This window comes from Mya arenaria, chromosome 3 (genome assembly GCF_026914265.1).
Source record: "Mya arenaria isolate MELC-2E11 chromosome 3, ASM2691426v1".
In the NCBI taxonomy this organism is placed as follows: domain Eukaryota; kingdom Metazoa; phylum Mollusca; class Bivalvia; order Myida; family Myidae; genus Mya; species Mya arenaria.
In genome coordinates, this window is record NC_069124.1 from 39,430,612 (window position 1) to 39,454,432 (window position 23,821).

A 23,821-nucleotide genomic window follows, 5' to 3' on the forward strand; every position below is an offset into this window, starting at 1 on the left:
CTACATAGAACGTTTAAGGACCCTAGGCCTAAGCGTTCTTCATTTATTGATTGGAAACCGATTTTCAGCTGAATGTTATCTTAAGGTCACCATGACACTGACCCTTGAACATCTGACCTCAAAATCAAAAGGCCTTACCTGCTGGTCATTACCAACCTGCCTACAGTGTTAAAGAGCACTGGGCCTAAGCGTTCTTTAGATATTGATCGGAAACCGGACGTGAGAGGTTCAAGAAGTTCATAAATTCAGCTATAACTTCTATATTTTACGACGTATTTTACATTTTTTTGATAGCATCAGCATCGATATGTTTTTTTTATCACCTAGAATGTGCAAAATTCTAAAATTTCACAGGTTGTATGTAAGATAAACAATCAGTGAAGTCATGTGACGCTAGGTTGGCTCAAACCACATGCTTTAAAAGTACCCTACATACTTAAGTTATAAATGATAGATAGGATTCTCTTCCATATTTTGTCCCCTATTACCCAGGTGATACGTATAACAAGTAAAATACCAGAAAGATATACTCATACAGAAGAAACCATTGATGAATTAATGATTGAAACATGGTTCTCTGCTACGAACCTAATGTCGTCGTTTTAAAATCAAAATGTTCAGTGTTTTAAAAAACAACAACTATTATTTATAGAGTACATTGATTTATGAACATTAAAGAATAGTAGAATTTATATTAATACTAAATTATCGACTTGAAGCTCTAAATCTTATCTAGCTTATCAGTTCCGCCATAAGAACGGTAAACTGATGTTAAGGTACATTGAAGCAAATAATACAGACTGTAAACATGTATGAATCACAAGTCTACAACTTTCTTCAGTATGACAAACCGCTTCTTGCAATATGTATAATATAAGTTGCATTAAAATTAATGCAACAAATAATATGACAGTTGATACACTTCAATCGTATTTAGCTATCGCTATCATCAGAGGAAGACATTCGTCGTTTGGGAGGTCTTTGGACAATTATCCCTTTGACACTCTTCTCCTGTAAATATTGGTTCTGTAAATGTTGACTAAGGAATAGGGTGTCTTTATTTTCTTTATATAAAGGTATGTTCGGCGATGTTGAAGTAATGGGAATTTCCATTTCCTCAAGACCACTGTCTGAGTTTCTTTCGGATTCTGTTGACGAATCTGATTTCGATGAAGTTTCCGACGAAGAGGACGAATCAAAAGACTCGTTTGATTCATACCTCTAAAAAGATATGTGTGCAAATTACACGTCTCTCATTTTTATGCAAGTTGAAAAGAGAAATAAAGAAATTTGAAGGACATATTACTATGTGTAAAATCAATAGTAAATTTACTTTAAATGTAATAATTATACTAAAAAATAATTACCAAACAAAATGCCTCAATTTCCCTTTTTCGTACAGATGGCATTGATTTTGCAACTGAACGGAAATCAGCAATATAATCCAGTTTCACACTTTCCTCGAGTTTCCCCGAGCGACCATTAATAATGCAATCTTCGACCTTTTCAAAACATTCTAATGCCTTTTTTATAGCCGTTTTGAAATGAGCTGCAATTATAAAATATGATTGGTCACGTTTATATGTTTATTTGAAACAGTAATCATAACTATTAAATACAGCAATATTGTCCATGTGCTCGCGTCAATTCAACCGACCTTATAACGGAAGAACATTAAACACAAAAGAAATAATGTCTAACCTTTTCCTCTTTCGAAAAGTTTGCTCTGCTGTAAATGTGTTCCTCCTTTCTTAATTAGTGCTTTAAGATAACTATTCTGACTATAATTTGAGTCATCATTTACTGACAGAAATTTAAATAGCGCCAAAGCTTCCTCCCTGTCATGCAATGCATCGTCAAACTTAGACAGCTTTTCATACACTTTTGCACGGTATGACAACTTGTCACCATACTGTGGTAGTCTGTCTCTACCAATATCTTTGTCGCGCAACATTGAAAAGTTAAAGCATCGCAGCGCTTCCAAATAGTACTGATTTGCCTTTTCGTCGATATGGTCGTTCAGTTTTAATTGATACTCAGCCTTTGCCAATGCAACTGTGCCCGTGTTAAATTCGTAAAGGGTCAGATACGGGTGTTTTTCGTTTTGTGTGTACTCTCTTATAGTTTTCGCAGCATTTTCGTGCATCATGTAGGCTTTATCAACATCATGCTCGTCAAAGTATACATTTCCCATGGCATTTAAAATAAGCGACAATTCTATTCCATAACTCTTCTCAGGTGAAGATAAGTGTGTATACAGATCAAGGGATCGTCTAAAATTACTTAACACCTGTGTAGTGTTATACTGACTAGCCGATATATTCTGCGTTCGCTCAAGACGTCCTTGTAGATAAAACAGACTAGCACTTAGTCGCATTTTACCGGTTTCATCAGAAATTGTTTCGACAATATTTCTAACAGCGTCAATTAGTTCTGCTGCGCGGTCAAGATCTACTGGGTCTTTAGAGTTTATGAAGCCTTTAATCATTTCAATTTTCCAAAAACAACATGAATATACATCCTTTTGAAATGATTCTGATATACGTTCGAAAAGAGACTGTCTCTCAGCAAAACTGTGCACCGAAGTTTCCAGTGCCTTTCCAATGAAATTGTTTTCACTTTCACTGAGCGCAACAGTGTTAATCTCTGTCAAAACTTTGGTAACCAGTAAAATTATGTCCCGATTCTGTTGAATGGTGTGAATAGCCTTCTCATAATCTCTATCTTGAACGGCCGTTAATGGCTCCACTTTGCGTTGCATATACGAACAAAAACGTTGTTTTGCTTTTGATAACGTTTCCGTTGGTATGCGTACACACTGGCTTATATACTGAGCTATAAACGGATGAAATGAATAACAGAAATTCTCCAACGTCACATGAAAGGAAAGTTGTCCACACTTTGGAGATTCTCTCTGAACAATGTGTTTAGTTGTCAATAACATCATAAGCATCAACGCCCCGTTCTCTCCATCAATACGCACATCAAGTATGTATGATACACACTCTACATCAAATGTGACAGTTCCAAGAAATGAAAGTTTTGCCACTGTTATTTGGTCTGCAGCGTCAAGTCGGTCAAAGGCGTACTTTAAACAACCTTGCATTCCCTGAGTGACAGATGGTAGCAAATATCTTTCAAGAAAGCTTCTCGTTAATTGTGATTCTGTATCGCAGAAATCCGCCAAGGTCTTGCCAATCAAGCAAATTGCAAGTGGGATATTGGAACACTTCTTCAGCAAGTATTGAACTGTCTCACCGTTTGGACAAACCTTTTGACAGAAAAGTACATTGTTTGATAACTATTAAATAACACTGTTTAGTGAAACATTACTTAAGTGCTACTGAAGTTAAATTTACACTAAGATTATCCTTTTTGTCTATATATCAATGAATAAATAGAATAGCCACAAAAGGTTGAAAATTGTAGAAATTCATTTCAGTGATACACTGATTAGGTATCAATATATTGTTTACTTACTGGACGACAAGACTGTATTAGTAATTTAGCTGCAGCATTATCATTCAGTGCCTTTAACTCGAACTCTTTCAATTTAGTCGTATTACATAAATCACCAAATACAAACTTTTCTCTTGAAGTAACGACCCATTTAACCTGAATTTTATGAAAATAACAGTATAAGTATGGTTATTTTGTTTTAAAAACTAGCGCGCTTTGTTAGTTTATACTTTCGGTTTTGTTGCATTTTGTAATTGGGATAAATATACAGCCTCGTGGTTAAAGTAATGTCAAAAAGGTTAAGAGAAGTTATCTGGATATACATACAAAAACTTACTAAAACATACTGGGACTTTAAACGCACGCTATTTACATTATCCTTTAACGAAAAGTTACAGGATTTTACCTTTTATTGAATTGAACAGGGCTATGCGTAAAAGCACATCTGTGTTTTCCATGGGCGAAATCCAAAAACATCAAACACATGTTACATAGTAAGAAAATTGTGAACAAAGTCGCAAGAAAAGTGTTCCTTTATATGGTTTAAAGTAATGAAACGTAGCTGGGTTCAATCATTTTAATCTGAAGGTAACCCATCACATGCATTAATGCTGTACCTTATGATTAAATTCTTCTAGTCTACCAAGAACTTGTCCTAGCTCATTTGGCATAGCGTCATATACGTGTTCCATGTTGTCCAGATGAAACAATGTTTCTACAAAAATGCAATTATAAACACAATCAAGACATATTCTTCGCGCCATCATCATCATCATCATCATCATCACCATCACCACCACACCACCACCACCACCACTACCATCATCATCACCACCATCATCATCATCAATTGAAGGAGTCTTACTCGTTATATTCAGTATATGTTCAAGATTGAACTTTACGAAATATATTCACTAAGCATGAATGTAAAAAAAGCACATACACAATAGTGTTTGGTTTTGTAATGGATATTTTGATTGTGAGTTTCAAGAAACATGTTTTTACCTACCGTTCTGTAACCCTTTCAGCCTGTACCACACTTCGTTTTGTAGTTCCTTATTATCACCATCCAATACAATGTTCTGAACTTCCAGAATCCCTTTAAATAGGTCGTTGATGGATCGTGATTGCCTGTTTGAAAAATTCAAAAAAAAAAAAAAAAAGAAACAGTGAAAATATGCATGAGCAATCTCTTTTAAAATTAAGTCTGCATAGAATAAAGATATAACATTCAAAAGTATATCCGACTTTACTTCGTCTTCTAGTGTCTAACTAAACGTTCTACTAAAAGTACCTCATATCCACAACAAACGTATCAGCCTTGTTGTGAAAAGCGCATCTTGCACAAAGTTCGTTTGCAAAGGTAGTCTTTCCATACCCACCCGGCCCGTAGATCAAAACACCTGTAAAACATTGACACATACTGTGACAACAGTATGGTTCAGTATTTTGTTTATTGACTGCCTCATATTGCGTCGAGTATGAAGTCAATTCCGGATAATGTTCATGTAGATACGGTGTCATTCGTATGTTCACAACGCTTAATTTGCAATGTTTTGTAAATGGAATTTGTACAAAATAATCATAAGCACATATAAGTTGTAAACGGTGGTTACCTTTATTGTTCTGAAGCAACGACAGCGCATTTTCAATTTCGTCATCTCTTCCAACAACAAATGCGCGTGACCGGCCATGACATGTCATCCGAGATTTCTGGTAGGAAGCAATATATTCAGCAATGTTTTTGTTTTCCACATGGTACTTCATAGTGGCAAGAACATGGAAAGCGACCGACATAACGTCATCCTCGGGCATGTTGTTCTCTAAGAAATTGAGTAATTCACTCGGTCGTTTTGAGTCAGCCAACATCTTAACGTAGGCGCTTCCTAATTTGCTTTTCATCAGTCCAATCATCTGCAAACGTTTATATAAGGAGGCTCAATATCACTATTTTGACTTTGTCATATACATCATATCATATAAAAGTAAAGAATGCTCAGTTGCCACGGCAACATTAATAACAAGTAAATCATTTATGCATTGCATCAAGTCGGTGCGATACTCATAGAAGCTAAATAACATGCATCCAGTCTAGATAACCACAAACAGATTTCGTGAACTTCAATAATACAATATTTCATATACATGTATTCGATAGATATAATTCTGCAATGAGTAAATGAATGGAAAAGAAAAAAGATAATACATTATTGAGGAAACAGTCTTTATTTTTAAATGCCAAAACAAACAATTAAGCATAATGCTAGTTTTTCCTTTGTCGCGGCTCGCAAAGGGAGGTTAATGCGTAGGGGAATGAGAAACCTTTAATACAATAGTAATGAGCCATGAATGTACTTTTAGATTTATATATTTTTTAATAATCCATTGTTTAGGTAAATCAATTATTATATACGATATATTATTGAAAAAACTAATTCCGTATTCGACAAAGGACAGGGTGATCGTGGCGATATTTATAACCGCCAATACTTTCAGTTTTTCGAATACAGAATATGTATATTCTTATTAATTGATGCTGCTTTTTTTGTTTTTATAAAACTGAAATAGAATGATATCAAAATATACCCTTGAAGACCGGCAGCGAACTTAAAGTTACTTTTGCAAACCATTTGAGCGAAGCAGACCAGTTTGTTCTGGTGAGGTCCTACATCAGACATTGTTAGAACATTTCGTTATTGACAGTCTGAAGTCTTATTCAGACACAAGACAGACACATCCTTATAGAATGCAGTTCAAAAAGGTTTGTATTAAATGTAATGCACTAAGGTTTAAAAAAAACTGTGCTCGAAAGAGCAAGAAACTCGTAAAGGACAATAACGCAAAATGACATACTTTACCTATAAAGGTATGATATAATAGAATAGTCTAAAAGGTCACAGCATACGAGTCAAAGTCGGACTAAACCGTGTAACCTTCAGCTATTCAGGGAAATGTTGGTAATTTTAAATATTTTCAAACACAAACAAACAGGGCCGTTATAATTCTAAACCTTTAGACTACGCCATCAATTAAATAATACCATTTTAAAACACATCGTCTATCACATTGTTTCGTGTAAAAATGTCAACTTTAAAATATATACAGCGTTAATCTTCTGCAATTTATGAACTGGTCCCGGTGCCCTGGTCCCGGTGTTAAGCTATCTTTTGGACAATACCAAATATAGTAATTAAATTGTAGTAACTAATTGATATACGGTTTGTATCCCCTAGTAAAGATCAACATTCATTGCAACGTTAAGGTGACCTCTTTTCTGTTCCTCCAAAACAGGGCGAATGTATCTCAAACGAACGTCGAGGTAAAGGCAATAACTTACGGAAGGCCGTTAGGGCCATCGCCCCATGGATGTGTTGATCTGAAACGCAATACTCGATAGAACGATGATGAAAACGCGAAATCACGAAATTACGATGGTGAAAACGCGACAGTACGATAACGAAAACGCGATATTACGACAGTACGACGATGATAATGAGATATATACTATCGCGTTTTCATCATCGTACTGTCGTGTTTTCATCATCGTACTGTCGTGTTTTCATCATCGTACTGTCGTGTTTTCATCATCGTACTGTTGAAATGATGAAGACACGACAGTACGATGGTGAAAACGCGATAGTACGATGATGAAAACACGACAGTACGATGGTGAAAACGCGATAGTACGATGATGAAAACACGACAGTACGATGATGAAAACGCGACAGTACGATGATGAAAACGCGACAGTACGATGATGAAAACACGACAGTATATATCGCATTATCATCGTCGTACTGTTGTATTATCGCGTTTTCGTTATCGTACTGTTGCGTTTTCACCATCGTAATTTCCTGATTGCCCGTTTTCATCATCGTACGATAAAGTATCGTGTTTTAGATCAATGCGATGGCCCTAACGGCATTCCGTAATAACTTGCATTGTATTGACCCATTAACAAATATTGTAGTTATCGCCCTACAATTAAATCACTAAACACAAAACTATGTATGACAACAAGCAAACACATGGCATCAATTTAGTGAGAGGCATACTTCATTAACATTAAAACTACTGTTTTTTAAGGTAAGGTAATATTTCAATGTCTCATAGTTTATCACAAAAGCATAAATGCCTCAGGCTCATGAGCATTCATTAATGGAGTATACAGGGCCGGTGCAGGCTTTGAGGTTAAACTTCTCTAAAACCCTCACAATAGGCTCTACATATGGCAATTCGGGGTGGGTTGGGTAGTTTCTCCCTTTAGAACATCTTGGACATTTCAGGGTGGGGAGCGTGCCGGTAACACCCCCCCCCCCCGATCTGCTAAAACTATATATACATATATATATATTTATTTCACAAATAATAATTACCATAGTAAAGAGACCTATTACTTATAAATGTATACGATATACATTAATTAATATATTTAGGTTCCCAATACTTTAATCGTAATGCATAACAATAATTTAAAACCACACATAGTAATGTAAGGTACCTGTGCAGTATCTTCCTGTAGCATTTCATCATCCAATGTCTTCTTAAGGTGTTCCAGGGCTGACATTCCGAACTCCATTGTCGTTTTTGGAAGTGTTGACATATGCTTTTATGTACGATGTCTTCTTTTGTTTCAAAGGTGCCTTATCTCCTTCAATGTGTATTGCATTTAACAAGGCACACGGTCAATAAGCTATTGTTTCATCTAGCCTCTCTGACTTTCCGTACGCAAGTAAGCACTTATTCCACAATCCATAGTCAGTTTGGTGCAGGTCGCACGTTCTAATCCATTTTTCTGAAATTATTCGTCGCATACAACCGCGAAGATATCTAATACCGTTTGTCCCATCGTCAGCCTTTATATATATGTCTATTGCAGTATGATTCATTACACCTCGGGTAGGCGTTTCATTTTTTGTTCATTGTCAAATACATGTTTTTTTAACTGATCGTCTAATGATAACAGTCCTATGGTTTAACCATATCATGATCGCAACTCATAAACATGTGTTATTTATAAACCTTTGAGATATGAAATGGGACTGTTCATGTAATACGAGCTTAACACTTCATAGCCTGCTGGGTGTTATCAATGGTTTGTTTTACATGTCATTGACGTAGGCTTGGCTTTTATTATGCTTGCTTGAATTTTTTGTAAAATGATTCAGATAATGCTTTTTCTGTTGCAAATAAAATTGTGAGAGAAGGATTTGTATGGTACAGTACAGGAACGTATTTGCATCAAAATCAGATGTCGTCTTTTCAAGATAAAGTACACTTATAAAGCCATTGGTTTATAGAAATTGAATATATAAATCATTTCATTTTCTCTATATATTTTCATTAACACATTGATGATTAAATTGTTCTAAGAGGTTGTGAAACGCCCGTCCTCAAAAATGTAGTACAACGCTATCGACCTTAGACTATACATGTTTGTTTGACATTGTGTTTCATTATCGACCCGTATATAGTCGACCCGGACGTTCATCTATATTATTTATATATTCAGAGGAGAGCCTCGTTATGAATTTTATTAAAATCGAAACAAGATAAACGTATTCAGTGAAATCGAAAGTGGCATCTGGAATGAAAAATAGAGTCTTCATATTTTGAATAAGTATGATTATTTTATTGCACATTTTATTTGAAATGGCTAAATTGAAGGACGCGTAGTAAACTAGTGTTTATTATTTTGAAAAACTTTTTAAATAAACACAACCATGTACGACTCCTACCTATAAATATAAACTGCTACATAAAACTAGGATGGAGTTCTAAAAACACGATGAAATACTTAATTTTGAACTGTGGAGTACAACTGTTTAAATTCATGGCGTGAGCTATTTACCTCTTATGATTTACAATGATCTAAAATACGACTCATATTTTTAATATAGGAAAGTGGTAGTTTTACATGACTATTTATAGCGCGCAATTGGAAGGCTGCCAAGTAAACCATGACGGCGGCACTTCCGGTTTTAGCTACGGCCGTCCAGGAGCGGCTGCAGGTGGCGGCCATCGACTTCGGGACGACGTACAGCGGCTACGCATTCTCCTTTCGAGCTGAGTTTCTGGAGAATCCGCTCAAGATTCTTACCAACAAGTGGGAGGCTAGGGGCGGCAGTGCCCTCGTGTCTATGAAAGCACCCTCTTGTGTCCTTTTTACACCGGAAAGGAAATTTCATAGTTTTGGTTACGAAGCGGAAAAGGAGTATTCCCGGCTCGCTATGGAGGATGAACACAAACACTGGTTCTTCTTTCGCCGGTTCAAAATGCTTCTTTATAAATCTAAGGTAAGAAGACACCTTTATATAATTAAATATCTTTCGATAAAGTGTTCTAATCTATTTAAAGGGACTCGTTTACGGTTTATAAAATGCATGTTTTATGGATTTTTTTCATTACGAAATTGAGTAGAAATATAGTTTGACAAATTACTAGAAGTTAAGATACTGACAGCTGGAAACCTTCAACAAATGTTATTATATGTTCAAATATTTCTTTTACGGCCACGACATTAAAAAAACGGTAGTAACGTCATTCAACAAATGGCTGTATCGTGATTGGTTGATTTACATTACTACTTGATGCAAAAATGTTTTCAAAAAGCTTAAACTATCCATCAGCTTACTTTGAGTCTCTGTGGACGACTGTATACAACATTGGTTTTCTATTTTTTTCTGCACAATTATGTCAGAGAAAGAACAGTCCAAGACACGCAGTTTGAAGCGTTTCACTTAAAACATAAACAACGAGGCCTAAATCATGATTTTCATGGCGGTATTGTCAACTTATTGGATACTGTCACACCCATTGAAAATATACTAATCACGTGAGTCTCTTGGGCAAATCAAAACAATTTTGCGCTGAAATCCATACAAATTGTGCATAATTGTTATCATTTAAACTGATTAAATGATAATCATCTTTTACGGATATATAACAAGTGCAGAATGTGTTACCATAGTGCATTAATCGCTTACTATGGAATTATATTGTTTTCTTCTGTTTCTGCTGTGTAAGGGACGTACAACACATAAACAATTTATTCCCGAACGCAAACCTCAGCCACATCTTATTTTGGTAACTCATTGCTTCACATTAATCAAAGCACTGAAAGTGCTGAATGACGGTGCCTCTGGTGTATGTGCAAAACATTATACAGGGGGAGCTGCCTGGTTTCAAAATCGTCGTTGTTATCAACTATTGACAGTTTGGTTATTTCAAGAGCCAACTTTCGTCATGCATAACTATTTTTTATGAATGCATGTTAAGCAAGCGATCACTTCGTACGATGTTGCGTACGATGATTTCTGCGACCGTTTTATTAACGCTTTCGTACGTAATTACTTTTCAAAAGGGGGAAGAATCGGACTAAAAATGTAAACAAACCGTAGATGTGAGTATACTAAAAAAAATCGCAAATAGTGATTTGATCTGCTTCGCTTTTCGAATAATCAAAATGGATATTTACTAATTTTATTTTAATAAATATAGTGGGTGGTAACCTTTTGTCGACTACGGTTGCTACGGCAAGGTTTGACCCGTTTAAACAGCTGTTCCTGTGTCACATTGCAATGTTTTCAGGTAATCACACATTTCGATACCAACTTTTTCATTTCTTATCGCTTGTACTGTGTATAATAATTGTTATGGCGTTAACATGTTAAATAATCACATCCCAAAAGGTAAATGTACTATTACGTTCGTTAATTCTTTGTTCTATTCGATTGAAAACCCCAGAAGTACAAATTTAAGAAAGAGTTTAGTTAGCGAATATTATTTGAACTGTATCTTAAGGTATGTAAGTTGACACACTCAAATATGTTTTAATATACAATTCTATATACTAACCAGTATACAAATGACATTTGTCATTACAAATAGGTATACCTATTGTCAATTACAGTATCCTCTTTGTTTGTTGTTGATTGCAATCTTTTGAAAGAAAAGCTCAGTCATCTGAGATGCAGTGTTGCATCACTGAAAAGCATTGGGTATGACTGTATATCTCAGCGTATGATTAAACCAACTATTGCAAAAACTATGCAAACAGTAATCGGGGAGTATGATTATTATTAGATTTTTTATTGTTATTAGACCCAGTCTTTCAAAAACAGAAACAATTGCCATTAAAACATTGTATGAAATAAGAAAATACTTGCTACTGCTTCTTGCAAACTACCGATTTTTTACCAATATATGTAATCATAATACAAAATATCACTGTCAAGGCAGGCATTTCATTTGAATTTGAGAAATGGCTTTTACAAAACAAATTTGTTCTGTAGTGTTTTTTTTATCTCTTAAGATAAATGTGTACTTTTACAAGAAATATTATCAAGAATTGTATTTGAAAAAAATGGTAGACCATTTCTTTTTTTATTTTACTAACAACTTTCACGTTTTATGCATAATAGTAAATATTTATGTATCTTCTATTTTACAGGTGCCCATGTGTTTCTCTTTGCCTGCAATCAGGATACATCAACTGATCTTTGAACTGTGTTTTCCAACTTGGGATTCAAACACATGCCCTCTTGGGTAGGAGAAAGTCAGACAAACACCTGTGGCTATATCACTATACTTCTTCAAGTCTCGCTCTATGAGTGATCATGATGTGAAATAAAACAAAATGCAGTCATCTTTTTGTCATATTAAATAAGTTATGAACAAATAAAATATTTCAAACATTTTATTCATTCGTTATTTTGACAAACAGTATGAATAAACATACATGTAAACCAATAGACAAACAAATAAGTGGCAAAGAATGGGCACAAAAATATGAGAATATTGAAGTTGGAGATTTATTGCTAATATTGATTTGAATGTGACAGAAAATGCCCCAATTTGCCAAATAGCATTGAATATCAAATGACAATGCTTGCATTTACAAAATTCTGCCCAAATGAGCATAGATCTGTGAGTTGCTGTTTGGTATTTGTTTATAAAAGTCATGGTATATAAATCAAAGTTTAAAACAAAAATGTTGCAAACATAAAACAGTGGAGGATCTGGTGTTATGTTGAAATGATATACTTGTATAAGCTATTTAAACTGTATATGAGCAGATTCTTATGGAAATATGAGCTTTAAGTATTACTTTATTCCAAAATGGTTACCTAGAAGGTTTAGTTCCTTGTATTGGTCAATGTTATATTGTTCACTTAACAGCTTGAGGTAAATGCAAGATATAATACAGTCAAGTTCAGGAACTGCTCAACAGTTATAATAATAAACCCTTCCTCTGAATATGGTGTACATTTGTGGGAAGTTATATCAAATCCTTCAAAAGGTTAAAGAGACATGGAGCAGACACAATTTGTTACAGACAGACAACTCGAGCTAAAAGAATTAGTCTATTTCAGGAGGAGACATACTTAGCCAAATGGTTCTTGAGAAAAAGTCATTGAAAATAATTTATAAAAAGTACAATAAACAGGCAGTCATAAAAGTTAACATGAACACTAACTTAGGCTTAGATGAGCTGGATGAAAAATGTCTTGAACAAAATAATTGAGAAGTTGCCCAAAATGTTACAGCTACATGTAAGAAATGAGCCAAGTATCAACAAGAGATGTTTGTCAAACATTATGCCCCCACCTGAGCGCCGTGTTGTCAGGATTATATGAACAATTGAATGAAATAAGCATGGACCGAAATGACAGCTGATTAGTCACTGGGCCTAAAAAAAAAAATTGTTTGGTTAGGGTTACATCCTTTTCAAAAATAGGTAGGGTAGGAAGGCTTTTTTTTTTTTATTTTTTTTTTATTAGGCTTTATATAAGAATATCATTTTCATCATTGGAGAATGGTGTTAAAGCTATCTTCTGTATAAGCGTTTAAGGTTTAAACTACATATTGAAAAGCAATTAAAATAAACGAATTTTTTTTATTTTTTTTTAGTTTTTCAATTTTTTTTTTTAAAACTGACTATAAAAACGGTAGGGTCGGGTAACCCGAACCAAATGTATTTTTTTTTTGGCCCTGACATTGGATGCCGTTGAGGCAGTTTTAAGATTATGACCATTCAAAGTGTGAGGATAGAGTGTGTAATGACCATGACCTTTGACTCTATGACCTCAAAATCCATATGAGTCATCAGCTGGTCTACAAAATATAAATGTCAAGTTTGAGGGACATGGGTTCAGGCATTGACAAGTTATCACACAGACAAGCTTTTTTCAATCAATGTCACTGTGACCTTGACGTTTGACCCAATGACTCCTAAAATCAATAAGCGTCATCTCCTTGTCAGACCCAACTTCCATGTCAAGTTTGATGATCATAGGTTCAGGCATTGTTGAGATATCACTGGGAGAAGATTTTTATTTTTTTTGCATTAAAGGTTATTGTGACCTTGACCTTGGCTCGATGACTGGTCAGGCCCAACCTTTATGTCAAGTTTGATGACCATTGGTCCAGGAATTGTCGAGTTTGCTTTCAAGATCACTGTGACCTTGGCCTTTGACGCCTAAGATCAATAGGGGTCATCTACTGGTAAAGCCCAACCTCCAAGTCAAGTTTGAGGGCCATGGGTGCAGGCATTGTTGATTTATCACTTGGACAACCTTTTACCATTCAAGGTCACTGTGACCTTGATCTTTGGCTCGATGATCCCCAAAAACAATAGGGGTCATCTACTTATGAGGCCCAACTTCCATATCAAGTTTGATGACCATAGGTCTAGGCATTGTTAAGTTATCACTTGGACAAGCTTTAAAATTAGTTTACCGTTCAAGGTCACTGTGACCTTGACCTTTGACCCGATGAGCCCTAAAATCATCTACTGGTCAGGCCCAACCTTCATGTCAAGTTTGATGACCATACGTCCAGGAATGGTTGAGTTATCACTCGGACAAGCTTTGGTCTACAGACGGTAGACGGTACCGACCGACCGACCGACATGTGCAAAGCAATATACCCCTCTTCTTCGAAGGGGGCATAATAAAAAATGTCTTATTATGCACAACAGTAATTACATTGACAGAGACATTTTTTCCTTTGAAGTATTTATAAATTGAGTCAGTAGCTGAGTCCTTGGATGACATAACAGTGCAGTATGTTGGTTATAAAATTTGTTTCCTTTTTAAATGATATGCCAGCATGTATAAAGATGGTCTCTTCTTCCTGTATAGAGTCAACATCAAAGTCCACAGTAAATAGATTCATGTGAGTTGTAAGAAGACATAATTTTCAAGTTTAAACAATTTACAATGTTGAACTGATGTAAATAGTTGCTCAGATCACAGCAAGAGTAAACTGAATCAGAATGAATCCATTGAAGGTGTTGAAACAGTTTCTGTTTGAAGGCTGTTCAACTCAAGCACAATCCTTTGATATGAGATGGTGGCATAAACTGTTTTGTGAATTCTGTCCTTGAAAAGTCTTTGGTAGTCTCAAGTATCACCTTGAAGAACAGTTAAGATGAATTTTGTAGAGATTGGAAAGTCTATTGCTCTTTCAGTAACTTTCATTCTAGGTTCTGAAGTATTTGTGACATGGCGCTGAGTCTCTGAAACGAAAAACAAAAATTATTTAAGAGCAAAAAAAAAACAATGTTAAAAAAAAATAATTGAGTACATATACAAGATATTTTAAATTTACACCTTTTAACAGTCACAGAATATTTCACAGAGCCACTTGTAAAATATGTATAATAAAACATCTGTTGTTTTCTCAGTTAGATAAAGGGCACAACTCAAAATCTCTTAAAGATGCACTCTTACTCCCAAATAAGATTTACCAAAATAAATACAAATATTAAAATATACCAAGAAGGATGGATAAATGTCGAAGACAATGGTTTTTATGAAGGAAACCAAGTTTAATTGGAAAGAAAGGTGCAGAATACACGGTATTTCTTCCTTATAAGACGATAGTAAATCACAGTAAATCTTTTAGCATTCACCAATCATTTAATATATTTGCGTTTTCAGCTAATAAATACACGGTTACAGTTTTGTTATCAGTAAATAATATTTACCGTAAATGCATTATTTAGTAAGTAGTTCAAGGCTTATCACTCAAAAAATATGTTTGTTATACATGTGCATGTATTGATTTTGAATAAGAGTGTCACTTTAAAGCCAGATTTATATACCTAATAATTAGGACCTATACATCATATACAAATATAATACAATAACATTAGTGTATTGTCTCTGACATGACGGACGGCTATAATGATACCTTGAATTTGGTTCTTTGACAACAGACTTATCTGCTAGAAATCATTAAAAACCCTTTTTATTTCTTTTGTTTTCTTTAAAGCTGCACTATTCAGATTAACAGTTTTGATAATATTTTATCTTTTGTCCAGGAATGAGCCAATTTTGTGTAAACATCTGAAAACCAGTGATACAAAAATGCTGAATGATTTTATCGCAGTTTTTCATATTTCTGTCGCAAATTAATGTTTTTGAAAAATGCATAAAACATCAATTTTTGAAAATAAATATGAAAACTTGCAATGTGATTTTTTCAGCAGTCTTATATCACTTGTTGCTATGCATTTTCACATGCAATGTTACATATATACAGTATCCAGTGATGTGGATCATTCCATATATATGCTGCACATCTTTAATATTATAATTATAGAATGTGCATCAAACTATATGCATGATAAGCTTAAAAGTTTTTATAAAATTGAGATTTGGTAAAAAAAAATGCTACAAACTGACTGTAAATACATACATAATGCACGATTTCCACTTGATTAGCTCTTGTGGTGTATTAACTTTTATCTTGATTATAAATAACACAAGTAAACCGGAAATATGGAAATTTAGTTACCCATCCAGAAACCTGCAGTTCTGTGAAACAATCCGTCCTGCCTAGTTACCAGCATCTTGGATCCATGTCAAGATCTGAAATAAAAAATGAATAATCTATTTATTTATAAACAGGTTGTTTTCTTTCTGAAGCTTAAAATATGGTTGACATTTTTCTTTAAATGCAAGGTGGTTTCTGTTTTAATAAAGCCATTGCTTGAGCTCAAGTATTCATCAGTCGTGGGGTTCAAGATCTGAACCTGTCCCACTTTTGCACCCAGGTTTACCGTACTAATATTATACGGTTCATGAGTGTGTCCCAGTACTTACCCACACAGGTCAGATTGTTTGCAAATTAAGTTATCAGGAACAGTTTGTAGAGCTGGTTGAACAATTCAACTGCAAGCTTTAAGTTATTTTAAGTTCTAAGGGCCTTTGAGCCAAGTTGATAGAGCAAAAACTTGCAAACAGGGAGTCCCCAGTCCAAGACTGAAAAAAAAATGTAGTTTGGGACAAACAAGTCTCCCAACTGTGACCAATAGAGCTTATGCTTACCTTCTGGCTGCTCTGGATATTTTAAAAATAATTTTGACTAGCTACAATAATGAGCAATCAACGATACTTTTTTTATTATTTTGACATTTCTTATGTATCCCTGTAACGCTAAAACTCTCTACCATTTAACACTGAGCGAAAGAATAACTAGTTATATTATGCATCTATGTTGAATAATAATGACAAAGTTGTTCAATATATACCCGACAGTGATCTAAACTGGATTTAATTTGTCATTAGAGTCGTTATTTTCACATAAATATATTCTTGGTCACGAATACCGTCATACATGTTCACAACCTGTCAGATTTGTCCCAGATTTACAGATATCGGGACACTTGATAAAAAAAATCGACACAATGTACTGGTTGGAGAGCAGTAGCCAGCAGTTTTTGCATGTTTTTGAAGATTTTCTCGGTAGATCGAAATGTAACAGAAATAATACTTACATTTTATTAAACTAGGGGTCAAGGTCTACTAACTTTACAATATTAAAATTTGTGTCGTCACGAAGCGCGTGCCTAATTGTGGCCACAAAGGGGGTAATCAATTAGTGCCAATTTACGGATTATGAGAAGCAGTACCCAGCAGTTTTATTTCAGTACCGCTTCTTGACTATAAAACCGATATTTATCGGCTTATTAAGTATAATTTCCCCATGGGGCGCCTCTATTGAACAGGGAAGTAATACTAGTAACCAAGCGCTGGAGTAGTCTCCCTTTAACAACGCGTCTAAAACCACACCATGGATACATAAAATTTTGAATATGTCTCAATATTGTTTGAAAGCGATTGACGGGCAATATGAAAATATCATTTCAACAGGCTTTTTTAAAAATACATTTTGCTGTGATTCATCGACGAATAATCGTTCATAACCAACACTTGACTGTCGGTAAATGCTAGTGCTATAATTAGATATGCAAATTTATTCAATTGCGCATGCGCAGTAACATTCACGTGATCATCCCCCACGAGAAAGTTGGAAAACTTTTTGACATTTCCAATACTTTTTGTAAATAAAATGTTTAAACGTAACGCTTTGTGTTGGATTCGATGCAAATGTCGTAGCTTGGATTTACCATTCTCACCTTTTTTAAGAAGATTTAAAAAAAAACACGAATAAAAAGCGATTGCCGGATACTGCTTTCTGCCTGCTACTGCTTTCCAACCAATATGCCTGAACATGTTTTTTTTGGCATAGTGACATAAATAAATATGTGTTTAAAAGTAGGCAATAATATTTTCGTAGACATTTGAATTTATAACGGAGATAATTTCAAAATTGTGACCGCGAAGATTCTCTGCGCAAGGACCGTTCGGTACTTTTTGTTGGGATGGTGGACGTCACGAATCTGCCATAGTAAAACAACATCGTCAAAGGCTCGTTGACCGCTATTTAGGTGGACTAACTTTTTGACCCCCCCCCCCACCCCCACCCCCAGGCAACTATTAAATTTATAAGCTTCAATGTTGATTTAGAATTTCTGAACACTATTAGAGACATGATAATCTTGTAAATATAAGTCAAAGCAAGTTATAGAAAAATGATAAAAACTTTGACAGATAAAAACACTGTCATAAAATCAGTCTGTTTTTAGCTTGTTTGTTTTACTTAAAACACCGTAAAATTCATATACCATGAGTCTAATGGTTGGATAGTATTTCAGTCTATATTCCAGTGATTTTATCACAACAAAACTCTTGAAATGCGTCGAAATAAGAGCATTTTGTTTTTCAAAACATTTTGACAGTTGGCGCGAGGTTGCGTCCCCTGAAAATTTAGTCAAAACGGCGTCGTAACGATTTGTTAATTTACTCACCGGGTTGCAGATTCCACAGAGTCGTCTTCTGTAAATACTAAAATACGCCATAATAAATGAAAGATCGCCAATATAGAATATTTGTGTTGTTGTGGCGGCCATTTTTTAGTTTACGAAGTTCGTACGCCACCCTAAGAGCTTTCGTAGAAATTTTCGTAGATCTACTGTACGAAGAAACAGATGCTTGTTCGTACGAAAATCTTAATAAAACGGCTAAACAGCCTGAGATACATCGTACGAAGTTCGTACGCAAAACAGACTTCGTACGAAGTTTAATAAAACTGTCCTGACTTCAATTTTGGCGACGCGGGTTCGAACCCGGGCTCCGACACATTTTTTTAAAACATTTTGCTACTTTTTTTTATACAATTTTGACATCAAAGCGTATCAAATTATATTGATAATTGTCAGGAGAGTCTTTACAAAAAATAATTTTTTGGTGCCAATCTGTGAGACAGTCCCCTTAAGCAATCAGCCAAAATATAGAGTTAAACAAAACAATAACGTTGTTTACTAACTTTTATCATTAGGTTGATTTGTTTGCAGTGGGGGCAGTAGATTGTATCCACAAGTCTGAGTACTCTGACTGTGTAGTATTTAAGGTGTGTCCAGTGATTACACGGCCTACCCTTCTCAATTCCATCATACCTGCCCCACTTAACAAATCACTTGAAGTCTGATGCACACGGTTAATATATGAGGGCCAAGCACGAGGACTTTCTGTCATTGTTTTTCTTCTTGATTATGTCTTCGCGGTTTTTCCTTTCCTCGCCTTTCACTTCCTTGAAATGGGTGTTTTGGAAGATTTGGGTCCCCTTTTCTGTGTCAGTAGATGTTATTCAAATGCAACAATCACTTGGTCACTTGTGACTTTTTGCAGCGAAGACTATTACATGCTTAATGGAATTTAACCATAAACTTTGAACTCTTTCTCCAAAGAAACTGAAGCGGACCGCCATGCTAGATGACGAACTCGGGAAAAAGATGTCGGCCATGGACGTCTTCGCCGCCTGCATTCGTTACCTCCGGGAACACTTGATGTTCCTGTGCCAGGAGAAAAGCGGTGCCAGATTCCTGGAGCGGGATGTCCACTGGGTGCTCACAGTGCCCGCCATCTGGGACGATTCCGCTAAACAGTTTATGCGGGAGGCAGCTGTAGAGGTTGGTAATGGAGATGCAAAATCACAGTTGTTTCTCTTGTATTGTATGGTCGACGAGCACAATAAAACATAATTGAAAGAGACGAATAAGTAAAAGTGAATGTAACTATTCTGTATTTCAGTATCAGAGTTGCAATATATAAAGTCAAATCGAAGTTAAAGAACATCGTAATATTCCTTGTAACGAAAGGCTCATAATGCACATTAACCTTTTAGCGTGTAAATGTTTCTGAATGAATGTGGAACATCATTTAAAAACCAACAACAAATTGCATCCAAGTACGCAATATTCATTTTGTTTGAAAACTGGTGTTGATCTATTGTTTGTGTGACCATAAAACTACATTTATCCTCCTGAAATGGTATTTAACCTACTGTTTATCGACAGGCGGGTATCAAGTCCGAACATTTATCACTTGCCCTTGAACCGGAGGCAGCGTCACTGTTTTGCCGCTATCTGCCCGTAAGCAAGGTTTGTGGTGCAGACGGTACCACTGCCATCCAGAACTTTGCGCCTGGGAAGAGATACCTGGTCTTGGACGCAGGAGGTACATATGGAATGCTTCAGTTTTTGGTTAGCTTCATTAATACATATTTTTTTCAGTCCATATGTTAGTCGACCATAAAGCTCATAAACTGAGCTTATATATTCATGGAAACCTTGTTCTGTGGTGCAAAAGCAACATTGAAAATAGTCCGTCGTACCCAATGCGTATACCATGTGATATGTTGGAGGTTTTACTGATAATTTGAGAATCATTACACAAACTGTTAATGAACGCTTGTAGGTGGCACAGTTGACATCACGGTGCACGAGACGCTTTCAGACGGCACAGTGAAGGAGGTCTACAAGGCGAACGGTGGACCCTGGGGAGGCACAACAGTGGACGCTGCCTTCTTTAAATTTCTCGAGAAAATCACGGGCACAAATGTTATGGAAATATTCAAGAGGTGTTATTTATAAGTATTTAATATCTGTATGGTTTTCTGTATAACGCCGGTCGGACGTCTTCATTTATATTCTAGTGTGATCTTTTTCAGGATTATGAGTGGTGGTACTGGTAACTTGAACCGTTTCTGACTGATTTTAAAGGTTTAGAACTAGTATAACTATAAATAATACAGCACGCTGGTGCTATGTTCAGAATGCTTGCCTAAATAAAGGACTATCACCAGATCAGAATAATACATGAAACTCGACTAGACACGACGGGAGAATATGCTCAAGCAATGTAGTAGATCATGGCATACAAAATTGAAATTAAAATAGACGTTTCTTTTTCAGAGATTATAAAGACGACGAACTGGACCTTATGCGGGATTTTGAAATAAAGAAGAAAACCATTGAGTCGAGCATGGACCCCAGCTTAAGGTTCGTCTTCCGAATGCCAGTGGCCATACATGATGTTTTCAAGACGTGCAACGGAACGGACTTCAGGTAAGGTCATGTTAGTATATGTTATTATTAAATTTGTAAGTAGTATTAAAGTATCGAAAACCTTTTTTGTCGACCAAATTTGAAATGCTTATGGAGTATGAACTTGATTAATTTTAACATTTCCCTGCGTTTTTTTGGCCAACCAAATTATTCCCATGTGCTAATTGGAACCAAAGTGAGGCCTCACAAGACCTGTTTTTAACATTTTAGACGTTGACGTTGCTTTAATATTTTGGGTGATTGTGCAGATTTTTTGTTTGATTTTCATACGATTCTTACGTATTTATGTTTACAGACAAAGTCTGATGATGCAACAGGACCTAAAGGACAATGTTACCTTTTCTGGAGATAAACTCCGAGTTAAGCCTGAGCATGCCCAGAATATCTTCAAGGAAACCTGCGACCATATTGTAGAGCATTTGAAAGATATCTTCGCTAAACCTGCAGTACAAGGAACTGAAACCATTCTGATGGTTGGTGGGTTTTCCGAGTCCAAAATGCTTCAACATTCCATAGGAAGCAATTTTCCAAACAAGCGGATTATCATTCCAGAAGATGCCGGGCTCGCCGTCTTGAAAGGAGCAGTCATATTTGGGCACAACCCCACTGCTATAGTTTCAAGGGTTGCAAAATTCACATACGGCGTAAAGGTTTACAGAAATTTCGACCCCTCTATTCACCCATTGTCACGCAAAGTGATTTTAGACGGCGAAGAAAGATGCCAAGGATGCTTTGATAAGCATGTGGAGATGAATCAAGATGTACAAGCTGGCATGGCGTTTGAAGAGAAAGTTTACTACCCTCCTAGTAGGCACAGCAAAAATGCAGCCGTTAAAATCTTCACGAGCAAGAATAAACATCCGAAATATACAAACGACCATGGTTGTGAGTTTTTGGGCTCTTTGGTTGTTGAACTCCCAGAAGGGGGTAAAAGAGATAAGAAGATCTCTGTCAAAATGATTTACGGTATGACAGAGCTTGGTTTGGAGGCTACAAAACTAAAAACAGGGGAAACTTTGAACGTGTCATTCAACTTTCTTGGATGAAGAAGACAAGATCGGACTGCTGCGCTTCAAATAGACACACATTTGGTGGAAGTATTTTTCATAATATATTTATTGTTGGTACTTGAAGTTATACAATCAGTGGTGTTTGTGTAAATGATGAACACACATTGGACATATTGACTATGACAAGGTAAATTCAGATCAAATAATACAGTGAGAAGCAATGCTTTTGTTTTATGTTTTGTAGTAAACTATGTTATAACGGTATAACTATGTTAAATTCGTAAATATAAAGCCTCCAGCCCCAAATACATATCATACTACATGAAACCAAATAATGATAACTTGTGTCACGGGAAGGAATCAGTACGATAATGTTACATAAAATGAACAAGATTATTCCTTTTAAATAACTGTTAATGTTCAATAAAATATGATGTATACATTAAAAATTACTTGTAATTTTTCTGAAATGTTCAATTTCAATATAGTGTATAGAAAGCTTTTAAGTTTCTTCCAATAGACGACCAAATGAATAAGTATTGTGTACGTACGATATTTTTACATATGGACAAAAGCTGAACAGAAAGTGACAAGTGACAAGAAAGTGCTATCCAGTTCAATGGATTTTGAAATAACCAATGTGCTTCCGATTATGAAAATTTATCATAAACTTTAAGCATATTCCAGACATCTTGATGGTTGACATCAAGTAGGAAGTTATAAAGTAAGAGGTAGGAACGTGAATCCTGCAAGCGACACGACAACGTTATGTACTGACATGTGTCAAGTAATTTAAAACAACAACAACTCGGTGCATGACTAAGTTACATCTCCAACACGACCAACTTTACTCTTTATATGTGCATATGTGCAGCATTCCACACATGTACAAATTATTTTTTTAAATCTCTCCGTACATGGCAAAATCAAAATCCGCAAACGGGCAGCATTCGATAAATAAGATTTAGATTTAAGTGTAACGTTCGGACGCATAAAAAATGTATTGCATGATTTCACAGTCGACCACAGTCGTAACAATACACTTACATGCGATCGTCCCTTGGGCTACATAGGACTATTATGTTGGCCAATCACAGCTTAAACATTTACAAAATGCAATCTTTCATGCAAAAATTAAGATACTCTAATCGAAAATGACGTTCAACATTTAGCAAAGGATTAAAATGTTGAGTATATATAATGAAAATCTTGACTTACTGTTTATAGATTGATAAATCTTTTCAATATGTCTGCATAAATATATTAAGAAATATATTTACCTCAACAACGTCTTGAAATATATGTACAAAACCATACATTAAAAAGGTGTACTTATTATTTGCATATTGTGCGTCTTCATAAGATGAATTCTATTCAACAACCCACCAATTCAAAACTGTTTTAATCTTAGCTAAAAGGCAATTTATATTTTGATGTTTCAAAACAAGAGTTATTTCAACTCTCTAAAATGTGATTGCAACAATTAGTTTTACATCATATGAAACCCTAGGCCACTCCACAAAGTCGTTACCTTTGTTTCTACTCGTGATACCTTGGTCCTTACGCCTTGATATATTGGTTCTTATCCCTTGAT

At 35.4% G+C, this 23,821-nt stretch overlaps 2 protein-coding genes and 1 long non-coding RNA gene across 7 annotated transcripts; 1 reads left to right on the plus strand and 2 right to left on the minus strand.

Annotated features, from left to right (window-relative positions):
- Positions 1 to 359: 359 nt before the first annotated feature.
- Positions 360 to 8,449, minus strand: LOC128227360 (uncharacterized). The gene is made up of 9 exons (XM_052937809.1): positions 7,961 to 8,449; positions 5,076 to 5,373; positions 4,754 to 4,862; positions 4,469 to 4,590; positions 4,077 to 4,174; positions 3,481 to 3,615; positions 1,702 to 3,271; positions 1,368 to 1,549; positions 360 to 1,221 (listed from the first exon to the last, which is right to left on the minus strand). Exons 1-9 carry the CDS (start codon positions 8,060 to 8,062, stop codon positions 934 to 936), a joined length of 2,904 nt encoding a protein of 967 aa, XP_052793769.1. The 5' UTR covers positions 8,063 to 8,449; the 3' UTR covers positions 360 to 933.
- A 148-nt stretch (positions 8,450 to 8,597) lies between these two features.
- Positions 8,598 to 23,543, plus strand: LOC128227361 (heat shock 70 kDa protein 12A-like). 5 transcript variants are annotated; one of them, XM_052937812.1, is made up of 7 exons: positions 8,598 to 8,731; positions 8,972 to 9,755; positions 19,559 to 19,780; positions 20,168 to 20,327; positions 20,568 to 20,730; positions 21,065 to 21,217; positions 21,513 to 23,543. In XM_052937812.1, exons 2-7 carry the CDS (start codon positions 9,420 to 9,422, stop codon positions 22,261 to 22,263), a joined length of 1,785 nt encoding a protein of 594 aa, XP_052793772.1. In that variant the 5' UTR covers positions 8,598 to 8,731; positions 8,972 to 9,419; the 3' UTR covers positions 22,264 to 23,543. The 5 variants fall into 5 exon arrangements, with proteins under 5 accessions (XP_052793772.1, XP_052793774.1, XP_052793773.1 ...); XM_052937814.1 differs by having other exon boundaries at positions 8,621 to 8,731; positions 9,391 to 9,755; XM_052937813.1 differs by lacking the exon at positions 8,598 to 8,731 and having other exon boundaries at positions 8,774 to 9,079; positions 9,360 to 9,755.
- LOC128227363 (uncharacterized) lies at positions 13,431 to 18,869 on the minus strand. Its single transcript, XR_008259802.1, has 3 exons — positions 18,437 to 18,869; positions 16,264 to 16,337; positions 13,431 to 14,980 (listed from the first exon to the last, which is right to left on the minus strand). It is a non-coding gene; the product is annotated as an uncharacterized LOC128227363 (long non-coding RNA).
- Positions 23,544 to 23,821: the final 278 nt, after the last annotated feature.